The following is a 23,839-nucleotide window of genomic DNA, read 5'->3' as shown; positions in this document are numbered from 1 at the left end:
CTTCTGGTTTTGTGCTGAGCATGACACAATATGGGGTATCCCTTGAGTCACTGGGGATCTGCTGTCCCCTTCCAATTTCTTGTGCATCTCCAGCCAACTCACTGTTGGGTTGAGAGACAGAAAATGCCTTGATTCTGTGTAAGCGCTGCTCAGCAGTAACAAAAACATCCTTGTGTTATCAGCATGGTTTTCAGCACAAATACAAAACCTAGCCGCATTCCAGCTACTGTGAAGAAAATTCACTCTATCCCAGCCAAACTGAGCAGATCATGTTAGAGTTAATTACCTTTCCTGTTGCTTCTCAGGGAAATGGTTGGGCAGAGATAGCTGGAATAACTCTGTCATTAAGCTGTAAAGGGCTGCAGAGCATCTGTAGCATGGTACTTGGGCTTATATGCTTCAGAACAAGCCCGTATAGAGCAGTGCTTTTGGGTGCTCAGAATCAGATGATCAAAACTGAGACAAACCACAAATCTTTTGCTAAGCTAAAGTAACTGGTAGGTTACTTTCTGATGTGTTACTAACCCCAGACCACAAAATGTGCTCCAATCCACAGTACTTGGGTGCTGCAGTGTAGAGTGGAGATGGGGGTTGAGCTGTGCAGGGCTGCATGAATGGGGATTTCCTTTGAACAGCCCTGTGCACAGTGAATCACAGTCAGTGTAGCAATTCTGGTTTCAAATGGAAAAATTGAATCTTGGTGGATGTTGTGGCCAAGGATTTCCCCAAACAGTAATCACTTCTGATAATTTCAAATGTGTTGGTTTTGGCTTCACAAAGTCTTATCCCTTGCAGCTTTTGTGCCTGGCGTCTGCTACACAGAAGATGTTAGACAGCCCTATCTGAATAGGCTCATTTATCTCGGCAAGATTTTACATGCTGTTTCATATAACTATCTTGACCTACCCCCAGTGTGAATAAACACGTTGTTAGTAGCACAGAGGTCACTTTGGTGCCTGAAAACCTCTGCATTATTTGTTGCTTCTTTGGTCTTGCTGAGGCATCCTTTTTTTTGTAGTCCTGTCTCTTGCAATTTTTTCATCTGCAATGCCTGACGTGCCTGAGGGTGGACCTTCCTGTTGTCCCCCTGCACTAAAGATTGGTAGCATTCATTCAGTAATGTGAGATACAGCACATTGCTAACAGCTTGTCACCTAATGCCTCTGCCAGCTCCTGGGAAGTCTTTGCAGGAACTAGACAGGTTTTTGACCTTGACGAGACCTGAAGTAACCTGTGAGATTTAGAATTATCTTCAGAGACAATTTGTAGCTTTGTTGTGTCACTTGCAGTATTCGAGCCCTACAGTTGTTTTTTTCAGTTCAGCTTTTCTGATTGAGGCTTGGCTTTCTAGTTGTGTATGCAAAAGTTGTGTTGTGAGGACATGCGTTTTTTTTGTTTGCACACGTGAATGAAACAACCTTGAGCTGATCGTACTCCTAGAGAAGTGTTTCTTGTGAGGGGTGGACAGTTACACATTTGCTAAATCTTAATGTCTTGCTGAAACTGAAACTCCTTTCCTGTTAATTGGCTAGTGGTGTTGCTGATTCGAGTGTAGCCGTCTGCTCTGATGGGAAGGTGAAGCCTTCCTGTGCCATGGCAGTAAATGTACTGACTCCTGGGTGTGTAGGATCATTCCCTTTTCTCTCTTGTCTCATGGCTGGAGGAGGGAGGTGTAGTTTGTGTCATGTCACTCGGTTTCAAAAGTTGAGCCAAGTGTTTCTCAGCAGAGTGTGATAAAGGCAGGAGGATGCCTTCTTCTTCCTCCCTCCAGCATTTAACAGAAATCTAATTCTGGCACGTTCACTCCCCACTGCAGGGACTTTCCTTCTCAAGTTATTCCTGGATGATTAATTAGCACTTGGGAGCTTTGTGTTGTGCTGTCCCCATGGTTTCCTGGAGCTTCCCTCTGAACCCGGGGCTGGGCTGCTGGGGGTGAGTGTCCATGTGTGCTCTCCTGAAGCCCTTCTCTGCAGCCCCATCCCATGCTGCCAGGTGCATGCAGGGGCTTTCCCAATCCACCTGCTGTCTGTGAGGTTGATGCAGTTGGTCTTGGCATGCTGCCAGCTCTGCTGTCCTGGAGGATGAGGTGCTACTGAGTCCACTTGAGCCCGTGGGGAGCAGGATTGTCCCACCAAAGCTTGGGCTCCCTTTGCATTGTGAAGCATGAAGGCTGGCTGCTCTGCCACCCAGCTTCCACTCACTCCTCCCTAGAAACGTGGATCTTTGCTATCCAAGGGGTTGAATGTCACTGGCTGGTTCGGTGGCGGTGCAGGACGCCTGCACTGTCTGTCTCCAGCGTAGGCATGTGGGAGCCGCGGTGTCCCGGCCGCTCCTGGGCCGGTAGCAGCACCGAGGGGCGTTGGGATGAGCTCAGCAGCCGGGAATGTGCTTTGCTGGTGCAGGGGCCGTGCTCACAGGGCCCATTGTGGGGTGGTTTTGGCACGGATGCCATGGGCGGCGGCGTGCTGTGGCAGGCCCAGAGCTCGCTGTGCCGCTGCCATGCGTGGGGCGAGAGCTGCAGGTGGGGCACGGGGGTTGCAGGATCGGGGGAGCCCCTTTGTGGTGCCGGCTGTCCCCCGGGTGCTCAGCCGCGCCGGTTCTCGGGGCGAGCCGGGGTTTTGGGGTCAGTGTGGCGCTGGCACGCTGCCCCGCCAGGCTGGCGAGGGGCTCGCTGGCCGCGGACAAAGCGGCACTCATGGCAACTTGCTGCTCTACAAAGGCTGAACATTCAGACGCCTTTCTTTCTTCCCCCCCGCCCCAAAAGGATCTCAGATAATGGGCGCAACATTCCTGTATGCTGTTCATCTGGGTATCTGTGCTGCAGTCCTGCAGTGAGTGGGGACCTGCTTGGCAGGGTGCAGCCGGCTCTGAAACAGCCACTGTGAGTGGCAGCTCTTATTGTTCGGCATCGCATCCTTGCTAATCCCGTGCCAGCAGGGTGCCAGCAGTGCGGAGCCCTGGTGCTCCCAGGCAGTATTCACAGCAAGGGTTGGATGTGCACTAACACCTGTCTGCAGCTCATCCTGGACATAAGATTTTATGTTTAGCTTCTCATATCCTAACTTGGGATATGGCACTTAAGGCAGCAGAAACCTAGGTGTGTTCAGACTGAAAGTATTAAAGCATTTGATCATAAGCCACCTTCAGTTTGACTTTTTTCCCCAACCACCTTAACAATTCCTAATTTTGAAATTCTTGACTTTTCCTTCAAGCCCCCTTGGGTGATTTCAGCTTCTCTTGGAGAAGCTAGCTTGGTTGCTGTTGCAGTTATACTGCTGGCTTAAACCTGCTTTGTGTTATGCTTTTCTCTTTTGGATGTGAGACATGAGTAGTCTCTGGGTACCTATTAAGGAGTTGGGCAGAGCTATTTTAATCTGTATTTTGCTCCTGAGAGCTCCATTGGTTTGATTATTTTTATTCTTTACTGTATTAAAAGTCTGTGTGATATTTTTTTCTTGCCAAACCTACGCTAAAAGGACTGAATTTGAACTTATTTTTTCAGTTGCCAGCTCCACCTCATGAGATCTTTTCTAGAGGCCCAACATGCACCAGTAGGCAGTACAGGGTGATGGATGCAAAAGTGGCCTGAAGTTCTTTGACATAATTGCTTTCAAATCCAGTTGAAGAAAACACTTCAGTTTAAAATAGTTTAAAACCCTCTCAAGTGTAATGTTTAATATATAAAATCCGAAGATTTGTCTCACAAAGGAATCTTACTACTTTTTTAATAACTAGTCACCTTGGTAAACCTAGAAGAAAATAGTTCCTGTCCCTTGCAAAAAAAAATAAAACCCCATATTCTTTTCTATCCTCCTGCCCATGCCCAGATCACCACTCAGTTACTTCTTACAACCCTCAGTGAAAAGTCATTTCTCCTCTGTTAAACCGACCTTGTAAAAAGCTTAGTGGATCTCTGAGTGTACATGGTGTATTACTTAGACTTCCTGAAGATTTACTTCCTCAGGTTATAAAATCCCCGAGGCTCATCATTGAAGCTGAGGAGTGGCTGTGCCTTGGCAGGGTGTGGGAGCTCAGCTGGGAGCCAGTGAGCTGAAAGCCCAGGGAGATTCAGGTAAGCTGGGTGCTGAGGATCAGCTGTCCTGGAGGTCACAGCACTGCCTGCAAATCCTGCTGAGAAGCAGAGATGCAGTGAGACTGGAGCACGTGGAAGGTAGAGGCTGTTAAGTCACAGCTGGGTATCCACAAAACCAGCTCTGAGCAGTAGGCACAGCCTGTGCTTCATGGGGTGAGTGGCTGCATGCTGCAGGACACAAGCCATGTACTCATCCTAAAGAGCTGGGATGTGGACCTGGACTTAAGGGACACTGGAGGAAATGGTTGCAGTATGTTCTCAAAGCACAGAGGAACTCCTGTAATTGATTTAAAGACATATTATCCCTACAGAGGATGTCGCTAATGTCTTTAGCAGGCGCAGTAAGCCTGTGAACACATACTGTATACTTGAGCAAAGAATTTCCTTGGGCAGCTTGCTCAGCTCCATCTCATCTGCATACTTCTGTTTGGCATGTGGCTCTGCTCAGCCTGGTGTTTTCTCTGTTCCAGAAGATTAAGCCCTAATCATTGCTTAATTCTTCTGTCCCATAGCTACTATAGCTATTTAACAATAGGTGAGAATAACCAGAGGTGGGGAAATACTCAGACACTTAAAGACAGGAAGATCTAACATTCCTACAGTCTCTCCATAATTGAGATGAACTTTGTCTGTGCTATACAAAATGCCTTCCATGCCTGGAAATAAAGAGTAAGGGCTGTTGGTGAGACTTCTTCTTTGTTTTGTATTGAGAACCATGGATTTGGTTCCTCTCTACATAAAATGCATAGAACAAAAGTTTACATATGCAAGATCTAAAAAATTAAGAGACCACTTTTAAGAGAAGGTAGATGCAAAGATCAGTGCTAGTTATGGTTTAACTTCTCAGTGTGAAAATCAACAGCAAAGCTTCTGAGATGGCTCTGTGAGATAGCAAACAAGATGTGTTGACTGCAGCCTCAGCCATGAAACTATTTAAAAAAAATAAAATTCACTACTCAAAAGCTGCTTTCTCAGTCCTTCATTTGTTTTTCAATACTTTCACAGTCTGTAAGACTAGCTTGATTTAATAAGGAAGCTGTCTGCTTTGGTAACTTGTTTCCACTAATTGTCCAGCAGAGAATGACTTGCAACTCTGCTGTAGGGCAGAGTTTAAGGAACATTGCCACAATTTGGGTGGTACTTACGCTTAATCTGAGTGCAGAGCAGACTTGCACATGAGCAGAGGATACTAGTCACAAACTTGTTTATAATGCTTTTTTTGTTTGGCTTCTTTTTTCTTAATTGTAGAATTATAGACCTAATAAAGGTCATATTTTTCAAGCCATGTGTTCCAAGTAGAATTTAGGGATTTCTACTGGAGTAGATAAATGTGCAAGCTTCAAACCAGTGCCAGGTTTCAGTTCTGGCACTGCCTCCTGGGGCAGCTATAAGCATAAATGCAGAAGACCAAGCATTAGCAGTTTTCTACTTGTTAGGTTGGATTGGGAAGCTTTTGTGGCCCAAGCCATAAAAATGACACACATTTGTCTCAAAATGGTCACACTGCTGGCTCAGACTAGTCACACTGCTAGCTGAAGCCCTGGCACTTGGACATCTTTCTTTTTGCTTTGAGGAGTGTGATTTAGGAGTCCAAGTGTAACATCATATTAGTCTTTTAGTATAGGCAAACAGTTATCAGTTTGAGCAGTTGAAAATTGATTCCCTTTCAGGACTGAGACTGGTAGGATGTACTCCTGGCCTATGAAATTCCCATAATTCATTTTTTGGACTGGTTGCCACTTAGTTAATGGGATAATAAAAGTGGAAGAATTAAAATCTAGACTCAGAGGTGTGATAGGGGAAGCAAATGAGCTCTGGTAGAGCCTGTTTTCCTCTTCACCCTACTAGGCAGCCACTTAATAGCTGACTAGGAAGCAGGATACTTCTATATAAAACTTAATGTTGTAGGCTATATATAGGTGCTTTTTTTTTTTTTAAGGAAAGTGCCTGCTTGCTTATTCAATACTGTTGTTGATTCTGCAGAACAGCTTAAGTCTGGCTGGCAGGTTTTCCCCAGTAGTCAGCATGTATGTCGTGTCAAGATGCACCCTGACAGCAGGATCTGAGCAGTGGGCTGACAGCAGCCCTTCCCTGCAGACGGCTCCTGCCTGCCTGCAGCTGAATGGAGGCTGCATCTTGCTGATGGCTGCTGCTATTTTGTTGTTGTTGGATTGTCATCGGGTACTTCTAGAGGAGGAAAGCAAGTTGGAGATGGAGAGTTGAAGTTAAAATGCACATGGAACAGTGTAGGTGGGAGGGAAGGTTTATGTTAAACCCGAACTTGAATGTTTCTGTGGTTTTTGCTTCTTGCTAGTTCAGGACAGCGTGCCTAGCCATAAGAACTTGCAGACTGTCTGAAAGTGGTCACCTTACAGCATTCAAAGTTTTGGAGTCTGTAGCAAAAGTGGCAGGAGAACTTGCATATCACACCCACAAAATTCTTAGTTCTAAAAAGAATAAAAAAACCCACAAACCCACCAAAACCAGCACAAAATTTTCTTTCCAAACCCTTCATCCATTGGCTCTTCTAGATGGTATCTCTAAAGTTGTCTGCTTCCAGTTGAGCTAAAGTCTTCCCAAGTACTAGTGTGAAGCAAGAGGAGGGGCCTGTGGCATGGATTCCTGCTTCATGCCTGGGCTTCCCTTAAAAATGTGCCCTTTGAAAGTAGAACTCCAGTGGCTGTCAGCAGGTATGAGTCAGCTGTGCAGGGACTTTGATCTCCAAAGCACACATCTCCTACTGGGAGCCAGGGAACAGTGCTCTCTGACACACCTGTATGGGCATCTTGCAGATGTTAATATAAGCGCTTGAATAAACATGAATAAAGCAAATTAAGCATATGACCATGCTTTCTCCAAGGAAGATTACATTAAAGCTATCTACAGTGATGCTGTAAAGAGTTGGTTCAGCCCTGCTAAATGATCTTGGCAGACGAGATCCAATAACCTGCTTTGTCCAAGCCACAGAAAGGCAGGGACCAGTGGCTGTCTCCTGCATGGAGAGGGCTCCTTTAATCTGCAGAAACATAGCTGCTGCTATGGAGTAAACATGCTCTCACAGCTGAAAGCAGGCAATTTGTTCTTGTCCACCTAACTCATTGAAGCTGAAAGCCAAATGTAGCTAGGGATAGTGGAGATGAATTGTCAGCAGGCCGGGCTGTTTCGTTCAGAAGTGCTGACCGCAAGTGTGCATCTCTATGTTGTAAATTTACTATGAGCTCCAGTGGACCAACTGAGAAACATGACTTTAAAGGCTCTGTAAAGCATTGATTGTGTGAGTAATAAGTATGCCTAAAAGTAATTTTTATTGTAGGAAAGCAGTGGTGGAAATCTGCTGTTTATGTAATCTGTTTTCCAGCCTGAGATGGCCAGAAGGGGTCTTTAAGCAGACATGGGAATGGCGGGAATTCAGTGGCAAGCCAGCTGAGCTGGAGTACAAGCAGAGCCTGCAGTAATGATTGTTGGTGCATAAGTGTCATTGCAATATATTATTTTTCCACTATCCCAACACCTTGGCAGTGTTACACTGACAGTGTGCACTCCGAGCTGGTGGGGGATGCTTGCAAATTTGATTGTAGTAAGAGTGTTCTCAGGGCCAGCTCTGTGCTCCCTGTACAGGACCTGAATGGATGTTTGTCTTCCTGGTTCCCACTTTTGTCTTAAAGCCCAAGATGCACTGAATATTTTTAGTCAATTAATGAAAAAGCACTAAAGCAGAGCCTCTTCTGGTGAGGCTGAGTGCTCAGGTGGAGCTAAGCTTTATAGCAGTGCATGGAAGCTAAGCCTGCTATGAGCTGGACTTTGGTCTTCTCTTGAACATGGAGGATTCTTTATATAGCAGTAGAGATGTGAGCCAGTTCTGGGAGTGGGGTGCCTGTGAGAAGGGCATGCGGGCAGCTCTGCTGGCTGCTGATAAGGTCTGTCCTGCCCAGTTCTTCTCCGTCCCTACTTCCCACCCCAAATGAAAGCAGACAAGCCCTCCTCCTTAGCTTGGAAAAAATTACATCATGAGATCCCTATGCGTGGCAGGAAGCTGGGAGGCTGTGAGAGCTTGCTAACAAAGTGCAGTCGTGGCAATGGCACCAACCCCGGAGAGGAAGAGCTGTACGGTTCCTGTCATGACCTTTTCCTGTCATCAGGGCAGCAGCCCTGTGCCCAGCCTCTCTGGATGAGGCTGGTGAGATGCGATATTCTTGCTCTTGCTGTGAAGCATGTATAGGCTGTTTTTCCCCAGGTCAAGGACCATAGCCCAGCTGTGCCTTTGGAGAGGGCAGTGGGGTACTGGGGGGGAGCTCTGAAGACACGGTTGCTGCAATAACCACAGTGCAAGCACATATAGGTATTTTTTATGTGCTATAAATATAAAACGAGCCATTCTTTATCTCGAGTAATGTGTGTGTAGCATTGTACTCAAGGTGGTTCTGTCCTGCTGGCATTCCTCCCTGGAAATGCTGGATAGCTTTCTGAAATGAGCTTCCTTGTAGCATACTAAATCATCACTGTGTCCCTTTAGTAAAAATGCCTGTGTTGATATAAATCTGAAACTGAGGCTTGGAGGCATTTCTGGAGCAGAGCTGGGCTGGCCATTGGTGTGCTCCTGCGCCACAGTGTGACCTGGTGGTTGTGCCATGGAGTGGGATGAAGGAGCTGCTGGCACACGGGGAGGGAAGGCACGGACCAGTTTGCAGTTCATCTGGAAAGAGGACAGAAACGGGTAGCTAGGGCTTGTTTAGTTGTTGCTAGGAGACCCACTGTTGATGTGATGTAGACTTTTACCTTGGAACCTGTAATTAAAACGCAGTAGGGCTTAATCACCCCATATCTTTTGCGTATCTTGGACTGTATGTGTAATCAGCAGCGAGCAGTCAAGTGGCAGACACGTATCGTAATCCTGTAAGATTAGTCAAAACTGGTGTTAAAAAATCTGATACGAATAAAATCTGAGTAGAAACCAGACACTAACTACCCAGAAAGTCTGAATGCCATTCAAGGTCTGAAGTTACAGTATTATCTCTTTAGGACATACTGCTCTATTGTGAAACCACGTCAATATTAACCGCTTTGCCTGAGCATTAGGTTAAAGGGTGATTACTGTTCTTGGTCACTATTCTGTATAAGCACTTGTTTTGCAACACTTTTTGCATTGATAAGAGGGTGCTGTGTTGCTGCTGTGGTATCTACAGCTGAAGAGGAGCAGGTAAGGCATGTCCAGTGAGTTTGGGTACAGGGAGGGTCACCTGGGAGGACTTTGCCTCCAAGACTTTAACACTCTGAATGTGAACTGGAGAATGCAATCCAGTTACAGAGCACTTTTACTCTGCTAGGTAGTACTCTTCAAGACTCCTGTACAGTAATTCTGGTGGCATGAAAGGGAATTTATACTGCTGTAATTGTCTTTACTCCAGTGTCTGCTGCAGGAGCTGGAGAGTAGACAAAAGCTTTCAGGTCACTTGTAACTTCTGTTCACTGAAAATGGATTTCTGTAATAGCTTGCACTTGAAATGGAGGAACGAACTCAAAAAAGTGGTGCTGTTACTCTATTTGAATTTGTTATTCTGCTGTGCATAAGAGGAACTGTCAGGCTAAGCATCCTGAAATATTGCAGAAGAGCTCTGGGTTGGGTGAGCTTGATAAAACTGGAGCTGTTAGCAGTAATACAACCTGAGTAACAACTACAAGCTCAAAGGGAGGGAGGTGTGAGAAACAAAGCCCACTCCTCAAAATTTTAAGTTTAATAAGGGAAAAATCAATAAAGCAAAAGTAACAGTGCTGATTATAGCAGACGGCATCCAATCTGTGACTCATTAAAGCTAAAGTAACTTGCACGTGAATTCTCAAAAGGCCAAACTGGTGCAGAAAGGCATCGTGCCCCCACAGACATTGCTTATGAAAATCTGATCTAATTCCCAGCAGCCTTAAACTTATCTCCATAGTGTGTCTTAAAGCAGAGCAGCGGCCTAGCCACTGTGTTGACAAATTTTTCTTAAGCTGGAGTATGATATGGAAAAGCCAAATCTTTTTGTAACTCTGCATTCTTTACTGTAACTCTGAATTTGTAGTCTGAAGGGATGATGTCTTGTGTGATGGTGGAAAGGATCATCCATGGACCTCCACTGCCCGCTTTGCTGATCATACAGAGGCCTTGATATATTCACACCAATTCCAAACTCTGTATTTGCTTGTCTTCACTACATAGTAGCACTTTGTTTTCTTCCCTACCATTTTAAAGGCAAATTCTTGATGTATATGGGAGACATGCATCATACATCAAGACATTTCTGTATATAAATGCTGTTTCCTAAATACTTTTTTTATCTGTGTCCTGGAGTGTATCATGTCTATTGGGGTGCTGGTTTTTTGACCTCCATCACATGCTGTTTGGCTTTTTTCATAAGATACAAATGCCATTACAAAATACCAGGTGGCACTTATCGAAATCAAACTACCAGAGATCTTAAGCTGCCACTTCTCCTAAGCTAAGATCGTAAAGTTGCAGGGCAAGTGGCAACTGGAGAGCACTGAGTCCATTGGCTTGAGTGCTTTGACTCCTCTCTTTTCGTCCTGTCTAAGGTTTCCTGTGAGGAATGGTGTCTCTACCTGAACAAATGCCTGCAGTGGCCTGGGTCAGTTTTCTTGCCCTTGATTACCTGTGCATGAGTGCAGGCACACTGTTTTAAAAACATACCTCATTTCTTCAGAATGGCAAATAATCAGTTGTATGTCTTTTGTCTTCCAGATAGTAAAGCCATAGTTGATGGAAACCTGAAGCTGATCCTTGGCCTGATATGGACCCTTATCCTTCACTACTCCATTTCTATGCCAGTATGGGAGGATGAAGGTGATGATGATGCAAAGAAGCAGACCCCTAAGCAGAGGCTGCTGGGCTGGATCCAGAACAAAATTCCTTATTTGCCAATCACAAATTTTAATCAGAACTGGCAGGATGGCAAAGCACTGGGTGCTCTTGTTGACAGCTGTGCTCCAGGTAAGTCCTTTGTTCTGATGGCCAGTGTTTTCCTTGCTTGTTATCCTTCTGACTGCTCTTCCTATGGGAGGAGGTTTTCACTGCTGAGCTTGAGACTGGAATGAGGCTTTCAAGAAAACCAAAAAGTCCAAAGAGACCAGCTGCAGGAAGCAGCAAGTTGTAAACTTCTTGGCCAAGAGAAATTCTGGCCTGTAGCAGAATGTGTGATTGCATTATGGGAGGCGCCACTCTAAGCTTTGTAGTGGGTGCAAGGGACAAAGGCACAAATGCTGGCTCCTAAATGGAAGAAAGGATTGTTCCCACGGCAAGTGCCAACAACCTTTCAACTTCAGGGTGCAGTGGGAGACTTCATGTGTTCTCCTGAAATAGGATTGCAGAGGGAGCACAGAGCAGCCAGAAGCTGCACACTAACTGAAACTTCAGTGTTTAGCAAGCTGAGACTGAGCTGCTTAAGGCAAATAATTTAACAGAGTGTGAAAAAGGCAAAATTTCCTCATCTTATAAAGCAGCTTTGCTAGTGGGTTGCTGGTGCTCATCTGATGCAATCTGGGCTGCTGTGGCAAGCAGTTGAAATTTTCTTCACCAAATATGCTGCAAGAGAACCAGTGAAACATAAAGGATGGTAGATATATTTGTGCTAAATTTAGAGTAGTATCTTGCACAAGTTACCCAGAGAGATGGTAGATGTCCCATCCCCCCTGGAAACATTCAAGGTTAAGTTGCACATCTTCTCTGTTGAAGATGTCACTGCTCATTGCAGGGGAGTTCAGTCCAGATGACCTTTAAAGATTCCTTCCAGCCTAAACCTTTCTATGACTCTACACTTGATTGTTGTCTTAGAGTTGTTTCAGTGAGCAGCATGTGTTTGTCTTGTTTTGGTTACTTCTGCAAAGCTCTTGGTCTTTCTGCAAAGCAGTGTAATTCAAGGAAGTGTGGAGTTTATACTTGGTTTCTTCAGCTAGGGAAGCACCTTGGCAGATAACTCACAACTGAAATGTGCTTGCAGGTTTGTGCCCTGACTGGGAGACCTGGGACCCGAAGAAGCCCGTGGACAATGCTCGGGAAGCCATGCAGCAGGCGGATGACTGGCTGGGTGTGCCACAGGTAAGACCACCAACACATGGGCTGCCTTGGCCAGCTTTGGCCTTGTGGAGTTCAAATTGAGGAAAGCAGCTGAAGTTGCTGTTAACTCAGGTAGAGCTGCCTGAGAAAGGGTGCACTGTAATGAAACACTGTTACATTTCAGAGCTCTGGTTGTAAGATTTTGTGTAGGTGTTTCTGCTGAAGGCAGCTGCTGTTGCAGCATATAAGGTAGGAGGAAAGGGCCTATGTGGTGGTGCCTGATCTGCTAGTCCATGGAGTGAGTTTATTTTGCTGCACTGAATTCCCCAGAAGAAAACCTTACTGGCTTAGGAAATCACTTGTGATGATAATGTTCAAACAGAGAGCCATGTATTTACAAACTGGATTAATTTCATTCTGATAAAGTTAGATGTAACCCAGAAGTCTCTGAAGCAGCTTGTGTTGTGGAAGCAGGAAAAGAGGCTGGTCACAAATTTTATTTTGCAAACCTTGCAGTTCAAAGCTGCAACATACAGGATTATGAATTACCAATTATCCCCATGTCACTTTTCAAGGGGAACATAACTAATGTTGTCTTGCCTTGATACCATTAAGCTTGTTGCAGTCTCCTGAGAACCCCTAGTAATCAAGGCACAAAAAGCCCCCAAACCACACTGGGACAATAATGAGCTTCTTGATTTTCTTGCCTGAGATAATAAATGATGTTGTATGTATCAAAGGGAAAATAAATGTGAGAAATCCCATTAGCATATGGGAGTTTTGAAATCTAAGTCTGTCATAGTTCTGTTTCTGTGTTGACACACGGTAACCAAGCACTGGTACAATATACTTAATTGCACTGTCTTTCAGGTTATTACCCCTGAAGAAATTATCCACCCTGATGTGGATGAGCACTCTGTGATGACTTACTTGTCCCAGTTCCCCAAAGCCAAGCTGAAACCAGGAGCTCCTTTAAAACCCAAACTGAATCCAAAGAAAGCAAGGGCTTATGGCAGAGGTAAGCTGCATGAAGCAGTAACTCTTCAGAAAGCTGGGTGGGGTTTTCTGCTTATGTTGAACTTCAGACCTACTGTAACTAACTGACTTCAAAGTTTCACTTGTATACTCTTGGTGTGGTGCCTGGTTTCAGAAATACGTGGATATAGTCCAAAAGGCACTCCTAGTTCTAACATGTAAATTCCCCAGTCTGAACCTGTTCTGCAAGCTGCCAGCCTCCCATCCACAGCTGGAAGAAGTAGCATGCTATGGGGCTAAAACAACCTTGGTGTGGAATTCAGGCTAGCAGCATTGCTGCTGATGGGTGATGATCTAGGAGTGAATGCTTCTCGTGATAAAGCACTCCTTAAAAGAAGAAAAACCTCATCACCTCACTGTCGTCTGAGCAGGCTCTCTGTAGAGACACTTTTCCATTTCCCAGGCTTGATGTGTGTTAGAGTGGGCTAATTCTAAATTACTTACTTGAATTGATTGTTAGTGTTGAATATTTTGCATATGTACAAAGATGGGTTGGTAGGCCTTGAGACATTAAATAATGCTGAGCCTTTGTTGGAAAGGTCATACTTACTGATTGGAAGGACTGAAGGCTGAATTTGCTGATTGTTCATAGATACTTATGCAACTGCAGATCTATGTAGGCATTCTTGTTTTTAGCTGACCTTTTAAATTGGTAATTTCATATAACTATTGATGAGGTTCTATTCTAGATTGGTGCACAGTCAAGACTGAACAAGAAACAGAGTTTTACCTTTAATATGGTTGGTATGTTGGAAGACATCTCTTCAGCATTATGCCTGGCTCTCCATTCCATCTTAATTTTTTTTTTTTAAATCTATGGGCTGCTGTTGGTTCTTCAAGATTTTTAGAATGAGTGCTTTTCAGAATTGGGTGTACAAGAGTGAAATGGAAAGAAACAAAACTTTCCTTTTTTTTCTGATCCTCTTATTTGCTTGAGATCTTTTAAAGTTGATATTCCATTAAAACTTAACTAGGGGAATAACGGGACTTGGACTTTATTTATGCATTTAAGAGCAGTTACTACAGTCTGAGTGGGCTTAGCACCTATCTGACTTGGGGTTTATGTCCTTTGTTGGTGCCTTCCACAGCAAACCACAATACACAGACACATTTTTCAGGCCCCAAATGTATAAATGACTGATCAGCCTGACTCAATCTGTCAAGTCTGGCTTTAGTCATATTTTTATTCATTCAAAAACTGGAATTACTTTGTTGTCTGTTTTCATGTGTGTTCTGCTCTGGAGCCATTGTAACGGAAATTACTTTAGAGTGAGTGGCTCTTCTTGAAAGAAAGATTGATGTTTTCCTGAAGTTAATTGCCAAAACAAAGTCACTAAACATACTAACTGATAATTCTAACTGCTAAGATATGTCAGAACTGGAAAGTGACTCCAGCAGAAGGGGGCTCAGTCCTCGACTGAGCAGGGTCTTTTGGACAGGTGAGAAACAGGTTTTTGTGCTTCCAGAAAAAGATGACTGTCAAGTACAAAGTGAGTCAGTCTTAGCTCTTTTTATTGCCCTTCTGCATGTAAGCTCTTCATAACCTCTCAATAAGAGTCTTAGCTGTAGCACACCACCCTGAGCACCATGGGGGTTTGTGCTGAGGACAGCCATGTGTAGAGCTGGTGTGAAATGAGCCTGCAGAGGGGATGTACAGAGTTGTGCAGGTCATCAGTGGTGCACTAGGAGTTCTCATTTAACCATCCGAAGCAGACCGCTGATAAGACAGTAAAATCTAGAAGATGAAGTGTTAGCTAAGAAAGTCTCGTGACTAATGATGTCCTGGCTGAAATTGTCTTCAGAGGAGGATAATCAATCCTTATCCTTGTGCTTGCAGAAGGCAGGATACTTGACTTGAATACCATATCCTAATGCTTGTGGGATGGACTGGAGAGACACAGAGCAAATTCATAACAGTTTCAGCTAGATGATAATCTAGGGCTTAGTTTGAAAGAATGAATATGTCAATTGTTAACACCTTATCAGAATGCTCAGATTTCCTAGCAAAAACATGATCTTCCTTGCATTACTCTCAAGTTACTGTTTTCTGAAGATAAACAAGTTCAGGAATTCTGTTGTTCACAACCACTTCCTTTATAATCTATCAGACATTGCACTTTCCACTAATTGTGCTGTGGAGCAGTAGTGCCCACGGTTTTATGAATCAGCCAAGGAGTAATTGCCTTGGATAGAAGGGTATATGTTTGGGCTAGTCTGGAATCAGCAACTTTGGGAAGTTCTTCCACCCACTCAGTCTGACACCACCATGACAGATGTCATGACCTGGGACTATGTACAGGGAGATGATGAAACCCTGCTGGTAAATGCATGCTGTAGCAGGTCCTGTGCTGGGGAATAAGGAAGCTGATTAAAAGTTAAGTGGAAACCACACCGAATAGCAAGATTTTAATGATTTTAAGAGGTTCCTGCATGCCATTTATACAGTGTACACTCTGGCCAGGTAGTCTGAGCAGATTTCAAAGAATAGTAAATCTGAGCAGTATCTGTATTGGTGAGTTTTGAAAATGGATTAAGATGGGGCAGTACAGGTAAAAATTGTCTTGCTTAAAGTAAGTCTTTCACTCTTGGCTCTAGGATAATGCCTTCACCTAAAGGTTTCCCAGAATTTCTCTCCTGCCTCTCTAGTCACCTGTCCTGTGGTGCAACACACTTAAACATTTAGCTGTGTGAAGCAGAGCAGCTCCTAAAGAAAAGCTAATGCACATATCCCACTTGCTGTCAGCGTCAGCCCTGCAATTGACAGCAGCGGGGATGACCTGCACTATCTGTCAGGGTAAACTTGCTTTCACGTGAATCCAGATAGCAGCTGAGTTCCTGACTTGGTCAGAGACTGTAAGATGAGTTGAGTGCCGATGATTCAACCAATTTTAAAAAATGTTTGGAGAAGGCCTTATTGTGAGCATCATGCTCTGGGCAGAGGGTGTGACGTGCAGGAGTCTGGGGAAACTGATTCTGATAGCTTGCAAGGGAGAGTGTGTTGGACAGCCTTTGGCTAGCCTCCAAACTGTCATCCGGGTTTTGTGGCAGCAGCTAATGTGCTGTTCTGTATCTGTCTCACAGGGATTGAGCCTCATGGGAACATGGTGAAGCAGCCTGCCATCTTCACAGTGGACACCATCAGTGCTGGACAGGGTGACCTGATGGTCTTCGTAGAAGATCCAGAAGGAAACAGAGAGGAGGTATGTATGTTAAGTGTCTTGTATGGAGAAGTCAAATCAGTCTAAATGCTGTAGTTTTGGCAGTAACCTTCATCTTTTGTGAGTTCTTAACAAATAAGTAATCTAAAAAGAAAGTGCAAAATACCGTTTATCTAAAGTGCAAGAAGCCTCAAGCTTTTCTTCATAATTGCCTTGGAAAAAATTCACTACCTGCAACTAAGCAACACAGCTTCAGTGTCCAGTCATTGCAGAGCTTTAGCTTGACTGGCCAAGTACACTCTGACCTGCTTTTAGATAACATACATCACTAAATCACTTGTCTGCATTTACTCATTCTGCAAGAATGGCTAAAGCAACTATTTAGATCCCATGAATCATTTTGAGTTAAAATGCTGGTTTTAATGTTTATAGAAACTTCTCATCCAAGTGTTCCACTTGATCATGTTACAGCATTCCAGAAAAATACAGCTGTACATTGGACTTACTGTCTCCTCATTTTTGGCCTGCCTCAATAGAGCAATTAACAGCAAAGGAAAGGGCTTGGGAGGGGAGAAGGTAGCTTGCTTTCTCTCTTTTAAAGACAAAACGAATGGGATTTGTTTAATGTGAGAAGAGGGGCATAGCAAGGATCCCTGCTCTCACAGCAGCAAGTGTCCAACATTGCTGACTCTGGAAATAGATTGCAGTATCAGTAAAGAGTTCAGCTGGCGTGCATAGGCACAGCTTGACGATGGACGTGTTTTCTCTCCTAGGCGAAGATAACGCCGTCCAGTGACAAAAACAAGACCTACTCAGTACAGTATGTCCCAAGGGTTACTGGACCTCACAAGGTGGGTATTGTGTCAATGACCAGTATTCTCTTGCTAGACATGCTACTCTGCTGGTTGTTAACGTGAGCCCCTGGGGGCTCCCTGTTCACTGATGCGTAAAAGCCACTCCAGGCATCCTGAATAGAAGTTAAATTGATGTAGCCTTAGTTCTCCATCTGATCTTTGGGCTGCTCCCTTCTCAAGGGGGAAGGAAGTGTGTGTTGGGAGAAAGTGCATTTGTGTTTGGGTATCAAGTGCTACAGTTGGGCTACTTTGTGCAGTTCATAAAGCCAGCTTTGTGGGTTGTCAGAGACGAAGATGAAAACAGCAGTTGTTTCTATAAGGTATCTCTTAAGGTTATCTTTTATCCTGAAAGATAAAATGCAACTTCTGCTGCCACTTTATTGCTGGGTGGAGATCCAGCTTGTATTGGCACATTCTGATTCCAGTTCCCATGCGGCTGTGTCTGACTGTAATCAACAGAATTTTAAGAGGCTTGTGGGATGGATGGTCCCTCACCTCTGAGGGAGATCTTTGTGTTAGGAATGCAGATGCTTGACCCTGCTGTCTGTCTCTAGGTTTCAGTCCTGTTTGCTGGGCAGCACATCTCGAAGAGCCCATTTGAAGTGAATGTTGACAAAGCCCAGGGCGATGCAAGCAAAGTGACAGCAAAGGGACCAGGACTGGAGGCAGCAGGGAACATTGCCAATAAACCTACCTACTTTGACCTCTACACAGCAGGTAAGCAGGATGAGTGATGATGGAAATCCTGCAGTTTTCTCAAATGTGAGAACCTAAGGCCTTGGAGAAATAAAAAAGCTGAAAAGTGAATGAGGATTTGTAGCCCCATCAAGCTCATAGGTAAAATAACAGCCAGGCTGCTCAGAAGACTTCAGCTGAGTATGAAATATTTGAAGTGCAGAGCTGAGCTGGGGCAAGAGGGTGCTAAGCCTGACCCAGAAATTTGCCATGAATTTGCTGGATGGCAGCAGTCAAGTTCCTGGCTGGTTTCTTTCTCCAACTCATTTTAAATGGGAATGTGACATGTTTGAACATAAATGTGACAGATAAACTGTGAGCAAACTGTAAACTGTGTGTTCTATATTTAGCTCTGCAGAAAGAACCTGCTGCAGTGCTGCTTTGAGTTCATACTTCAATGATGAACTGGTTTCAACCTCTATTGTAATTATTAGAGGGCTACTATCTTCATTAGGGCATCTCCATCACATTATTTGTTACCTGCTATTAGGCCAATGCTGTAGCCTAAAGGAATGAGTCAATAAGATGCTACAAATGTTAATTCATTTAGAACAATGTGAAACTACTGAGGGCAGTTACTTGTAGCATTTAAACACCAAAATATGCTGAGCAGCATATTTGAAAATGCCTTCTGCCTGAGGGAGTTTAGGAATAAAATTAAATGTGGTTGTAGTGAGGGAAGTATTATATTCAGCCTCTAATTGAGAGAGGGAGTGGGCTGAATCATGTAAAGACATGTCTGGCCTCTCAAAGTGTAGAGAAAACTGTTTTTGTTGTATGATGAATCGAATAAGATGTGAGAGGAGCAGGTGTCTGAACAAAAGTGAGTACATATAGTCCAGCAGAGAGGATCCTTGTCAGACCAGCATTCATTTGTCCAATCTCTTAATCTAAACCACTTCAAAACTTGAGAGATTGAACTGACTGGCAAAGCTGTGGACTGATATGTGATAAAGGTGCTACAGGGTGATATCCATAGGGTGACCAGGCTATATGTATATTCAGTACTATGTTGTGAAACCCTGAGACTGGAGCAGAAGAGCCCTGTCAGTTTGACTTCATGGAATGCCACCATGCTGTCTTGCCACTCCCTGCTCAAATCTTTCATTGCTGTCAGCAGAAGCTGAACTCGGAGGCTGTGCCTAGAATTGGCAGCAGAGGATGGCTGGCTGAGCCCACACAGCTGGTGGTAGTCTGAAACAGGTTGCCTGTTGCTGGTGGGGAAGCCAAGGCTCAGCTGGGCTTGTTTCCTTTGCAGGTGCTGGTGTGGGTGATGTGATTGTGGAAGTGGAGGATCCTCAGGGGAGAAGCCTTGCTGAAGTTGTAGTGGAAGACAAAGGCAACCAAGTCTACCGCTGCACCTATAAACCTGTTCAAGCTGGTCCTCACATTGTCAAAGTGACTTTTGCTGGGGAGGCAATTCCCAAAACTCCTTGCACTGTTCTCGTTGGAGAGGGTATGTTTTTTAAAAACGCATATAAATGTAGATGGCCACTTTTCTCCTTGGATGTGATCACAGAATATGCTTGGATCATGCCTTTTATATTCTCTGTACCTTTCAACATCTTGGTCCTGTTTCAGTGGGTCACCTGAGTACTCTCAGGGTAAACCAGTGCTCTCTAACAGTAATATGGCTTTTGTTGCTAGTTTCCTTTCTGCCTAGACTTACAAATGTTAAGCTGACCTTTGAATTTTTTTGAGTAATTTATGCAGCTATGCAGTGTCTTGCTGTTTTCCACCCTTGTTCCTCAAATGACTATATTTACTGTTTTCTTCCTTAACGGACACCTAATTTGCTTTCTGTTCCATCCTTACGTGCTCCTATGCTTTTAGATCTCTGCTCATCTCTCCTGAGCTACCCTCCATTTGTGGAATTTTGGACTTCACTGCTAATGGCTTCATAGTTGGTAAGAGGTGTGCAGGATGCTCCGTGATGTTTGCTTTTTGTAAGCTTCTAGCCTGCAGCTTGTCCCAGCCAAAAGAATTTTTGGTTTTCTTGGGGTTGGGGAGGAAAGTTGCAAGTGAACTGAAGCTTTGTGTGACCCAGTCAGTGAAACTGGCTTAACCACAAGCTGCCTGACGCAGCTGTGTAAGTGCTCTGCAAGCTGTTCCCACTCCACGTCAGCCGCACTCCCGTGTTCCCACTGAGCTTTCAGAGCTGGCAGATGGCACACAATCCCTGCTCACACCGTCTGGTGTAGGACATGGGGCGATGTTGGCTGCTGCAGGATGAGGAGAAAACCTGTAAGCCATTGTATAACGAGTGAAAACGTAGCAAGCTGCTTGGCAGACTTGTGCTCCTGCTGTAAGCACGGCGTGCTTGGGGAAAATGCGTGTTCGGTTTACAGTGCTGGGGAGCTGTGGTTGTTTGTAAGTCTCTTCAAACCTCTCAGGTCTCTGGCATTTAAAACCTCATGACAACTGGGATTGTGTAATGAAAACTATTCCTAAGTGTGTGTAATTTCTTTAGCCACTCTGCAGGCCCAGAGAAGTGCTTGGAGTAAAGAGGCCAAGATAAACCTAAGCCATGTGTAACCCTCCTGCCTCACCTGCTTCAGTCTGCAGAGGCTTGGTGACTTTGCTTCTGTGAAAGTGTGAACTGTGACAAGCAGGAGGGGTTTGATGTGACATCTTTTAACGAAGCACAGGCAAATCTCAGCTTTGCTAATAGCAGTTATCCCAGTCATGTGCTTCTGAAAGACCAGCAGAATAATACTGTTCACTGGGGCTTATCTGCAAAAGGGACCCTTCACCCCACACTGCAGTGGACCTCAACGCAAAAGATGTCAGGAAGGTTGTGTCTGTGGTAAACATCTCTGTGATAGCTGTGTAAAAGTCTTGTATTGATAGCTGGCGTTGAATTGGAAAGCAGCAGGGCTTCAGTGTTTGCAATCATTCTAAAAAATGGTCTTGGAGGGGGTCAGTGTTGCCTGGCTGCACTGACTGCCCAGCGGCCTAAAAGCCAGGGGGCATAGACAGCAGCTGGGCAGACTCATGTCTGTCTGCCTGCCTTGATGCTATAACCTTGGGCTGAAAGCTAAGCTGTGGCTGCCCTGAGTCAACATTAAACTAAAGGTTGTCCCAGGCTGGCTAGGCTACCTGTATGTTGAGATCAGAGACAGAAGTAATGCCTGAAGTTGTCTTGCAGCCTGCAACCCCAACGCGTGTCGTGCCACTGGTCGAGGTCTGCAGCCCAAGGGCGTCCGTATCAGGGAGACGGCCGACTTCAAGGTGGATACAAGAGCAGCAGGGAGTGGAGATCTTGGAGTGACTATAAAGGGACCGAGTGAGTACTGGCATGAATCTGTGCTGTGCATGTGTTCTGGAGAAGGGGGAGGAGCAGAGCCTGGGAAAAGGAAGAGCAGGAAGGAGATGGTGTTCTGATGGAACTGATGGGGTCTGTGTAAAAAGTCCGATTTCAGAAGGGTTTAATTGGTACTTTGTGTACTTTGTGTCTCTTAGGGAGATTTTGTTCTGCAGGGCTGGGTAAGATGATATCTGGTTTTAGTTCTTTCCATTTTAATGCATCAGTTAGCAAAACTGAGGAAATCCATGCATCTGCCTGCTGTGGCCTCCAAGCTTTATGGGTACTCACTGTATCTTCATCCAATCTGTGGAAGCAAGTCACACACCAGGATCTCTGGCAGGATGGAAGTCCTGCTCTCATAAAGCTGGGAATGGCTCAGAGCAGTATTCCTGGTGGCAGTAGCTGCTTGGGCACACAAGCAGAGGAGGAAAGGAGCCCATAGGCTGACAGAGACCATCTGTGAGGATCCATCCCCAGATCCCTTGGTCCTGAGCTCTGGACGTGACCCTCTGCCTGGCAGGCTGGGAGGATGGGAGCACAGGGGCCGCTGGCTCATGTGGCTGCCAGCAGCAGTCCCTGTGTGGTACTCTGAGCTCTCCACCTCCCCCCACCTGGGGCAGCATTCAAAGGTGCATTGTATTGCCTTCACCTCCTCCACACACACACACAGAGCTCTGACTGTGTGGCTTTGTGAGGCTGGGGGGGAAAAAGAAACAGATGTATCAATGTAAATTTTAGCGTATTAAGCTTTTCTCCCTAAATTCTTCATCTTGAAGAAAATGAAAAGTAGGCATTCCCTGCATACTTGTGGTTACAAAGTCTGACAAATGTTAAGCTTTTTTGTTTTAACATATGACACGCATCATACTGCAGACTAAGAAAATAAAACACAAGGGAACTTATTAAGTCTGGTAACTTAAAATACTTTCTGCTGTATTTCTTCTGGAAGTGTTTGCTGTCTTTGTCCTAGAGGGCAGCTAGAACTAACTTCCCTTATAACCTGACCTTTTTTTTTTCTGGTAGAAGAAATTTATTCTTGCAAGCTAAAATAAATACTAGAAAACATGAACTTGTCTGAGTAATTGAAAGCAGGATGGAAACTGTTAAGTTCAATGCTGAACTGATCTTTCAACAGAGGGCTTGGAGGAGTTGGTGAAACAAAAAGGCTTTATGGATGGTATATATGCATTTGAATATTATCCAGCCACACCAGGGAAGTACGTTGTCACAATTACATGGGGCGGGCAGAACATCCCAAAAAGGTGAGTGAAAAATAGCTTTGTGGGCATTTTTGTGTCCTTCAGTTGGTTGTGCAGTTGGTGGGCTTTTAAAGCAGCGTTGACCTTTGAAGAAGTACTGGGGAGACAAGTTAGTGGGAAATTGTTGTTGTAACATTTATTTTTAACAGCCTGTTTTCAGGCTGCAGCAACTTGACAAAGGTCTGAAGGGTGATTTGCATCAGCCTTTCTTAACGCAAAATCATGGTAAAAAAAACTAATAAAATATGGTGGATCATGCAGTTTGGACTTTGCTGTAAGATTTTGGAGGGATCTTTTATTTCAGTGTCCACAGCTAGAGCAAGCAGAGCAAGTATTTGACGCTCAAGATTTGTGGTGGAAGATGGTGATGGGTTGGATGACCTCTCTGCTAGAAAGACACTGCTGGGCACTGTGCTACTACATGGTAGCATCTATTAATTTGGAAAATCCAATGTAAAGCCTCATTAAAATGCCTGGGGAAAAACACAGATGGTGTATTTGTCCCTGTTTCTAATACCATGCTTTGTTTTTCTCTGGTAGCCCCTTTGAAGTTCAGGTGGGTCCTGAAGCAGGTCCTCAGAAAGTGCGAGCCTGGGGGCCAGGACTGCATGAGGGAGTTGTGGGCAAGTCGGCTGACTTTGTGGTCGAGTCCATTGGCACAGAAGTTGGCTCTCTTGGTATGTTACTTGGCTTAGTTTCCCTGAAATATTTGTAGCTTGCAATGCTAGCAGCGAACTCATGAGAAACAATAGGTTTCCTAACAGTAAAAAAACGATGTCTGTAAGATGTTGTGGTCTAAACACAAACATTTATCAGAATGTCAAAGGCAAGTCCTAGAGACAGGAGTGTGTGTGACGGAGAGTGTTAATCTGTGGTTTTGTGGGATGATAGATTATCTCCTGTGTTGCTGAAGAAGAGTGACTGAGAGATCAGGCATGGTTAGGGCTAACAAAAAGCTATTTTTGAAAGTGGTGTTAAATTACCACAAACCTAACAGAGGAACCTACTTGTTCGTTTTTCAGGCTTTGCAATAGAAGGCCCTTCTCAGGCTAAAATTGAGTGTGATGACAAGAACGATGGCTCATGTGATGTGAAGTATTGGCCCAAGGAGCCAGGTGAATATGCTGTGCACATCATGTGTGATGATGAGGACATAAAAGACAGCCCTTACATGGCCTTCATTCGACCAGCTTCAGGAGACTTCAACCCAGATAAGGTGAGGCATAGGAGTTCACTCATGGCCTAGCATGTCTGATGTAACTACAGTAGAGATGTTTCTAAAAGATTCTGGTAGCAGACTCTTAAGCTTACTCTGCTTAAAGCTCTGAATTTGCAAAGATATTACCCAGCC

The 23,839-nt window shown here is 44.6% G+C and overlaps 1 protein-coding gene across 2 annotated transcripts in view; it reads left to right on the top strand.

The window, feature by feature from the left end:
* Positions 1-23,839, top strand: part of FLNB (filamin B) — an 88,580-nt gene that overhangs the window by 30,682 nt on the left and 34,059 nt on the right. For both annotated transcript variants that reach the window (XM_088171466.1, XM_088171464.1), the window contains exons 5-15: positions 10,830-11,078; positions 12,085-12,182; positions 13,011-13,158; positions 16,257-16,375; positions 17,107-17,184; positions 17,742-17,904; positions 19,181-19,378; positions 21,071-21,208; positions 22,365-22,491; positions 23,029-23,165; positions 23,511-23,704. In XM_088171466.1, the coding sequence (XP_088027592.1) occupies positions 10,830-11,078; positions 12,085-12,182; positions 13,011-13,158; positions 16,257-16,375; positions 17,107-17,184; positions 17,742-17,904; positions 19,181-19,378; positions 21,071-21,208; positions 22,365-22,491; positions 23,029-23,165; positions 23,511-23,704 (1,649 nt within the window). The remainder of the gene's footprint in view (positions 1-10,829; positions 11,079-12,084; positions 12,183-13,010; positions 13,159-16,256; positions 16,376-17,106; positions 17,185-17,741; positions 17,905-19,180; positions 19,379-21,070; positions 21,209-22,364; positions 22,492-23,028; positions 23,166-23,510; positions 23,705-23,839) is intronic.

This window comes from Sturnus vulgaris, chromosome 11, assembly GCF_052056855.1.
Source record: "Sturnus vulgaris isolate bStuVul1 chromosome 11, bStuVul1.hap1, whole genome shotgun sequence".
Taxonomy (NCBI): domain Eukaryota; kingdom Metazoa; phylum Chordata; class Aves; order Passeriformes; family Sturnidae; genus Sturnus; species Sturnus vulgaris.
This window is presented reverse-complemented; position numbering and strand designations above follow the sequence as displayed.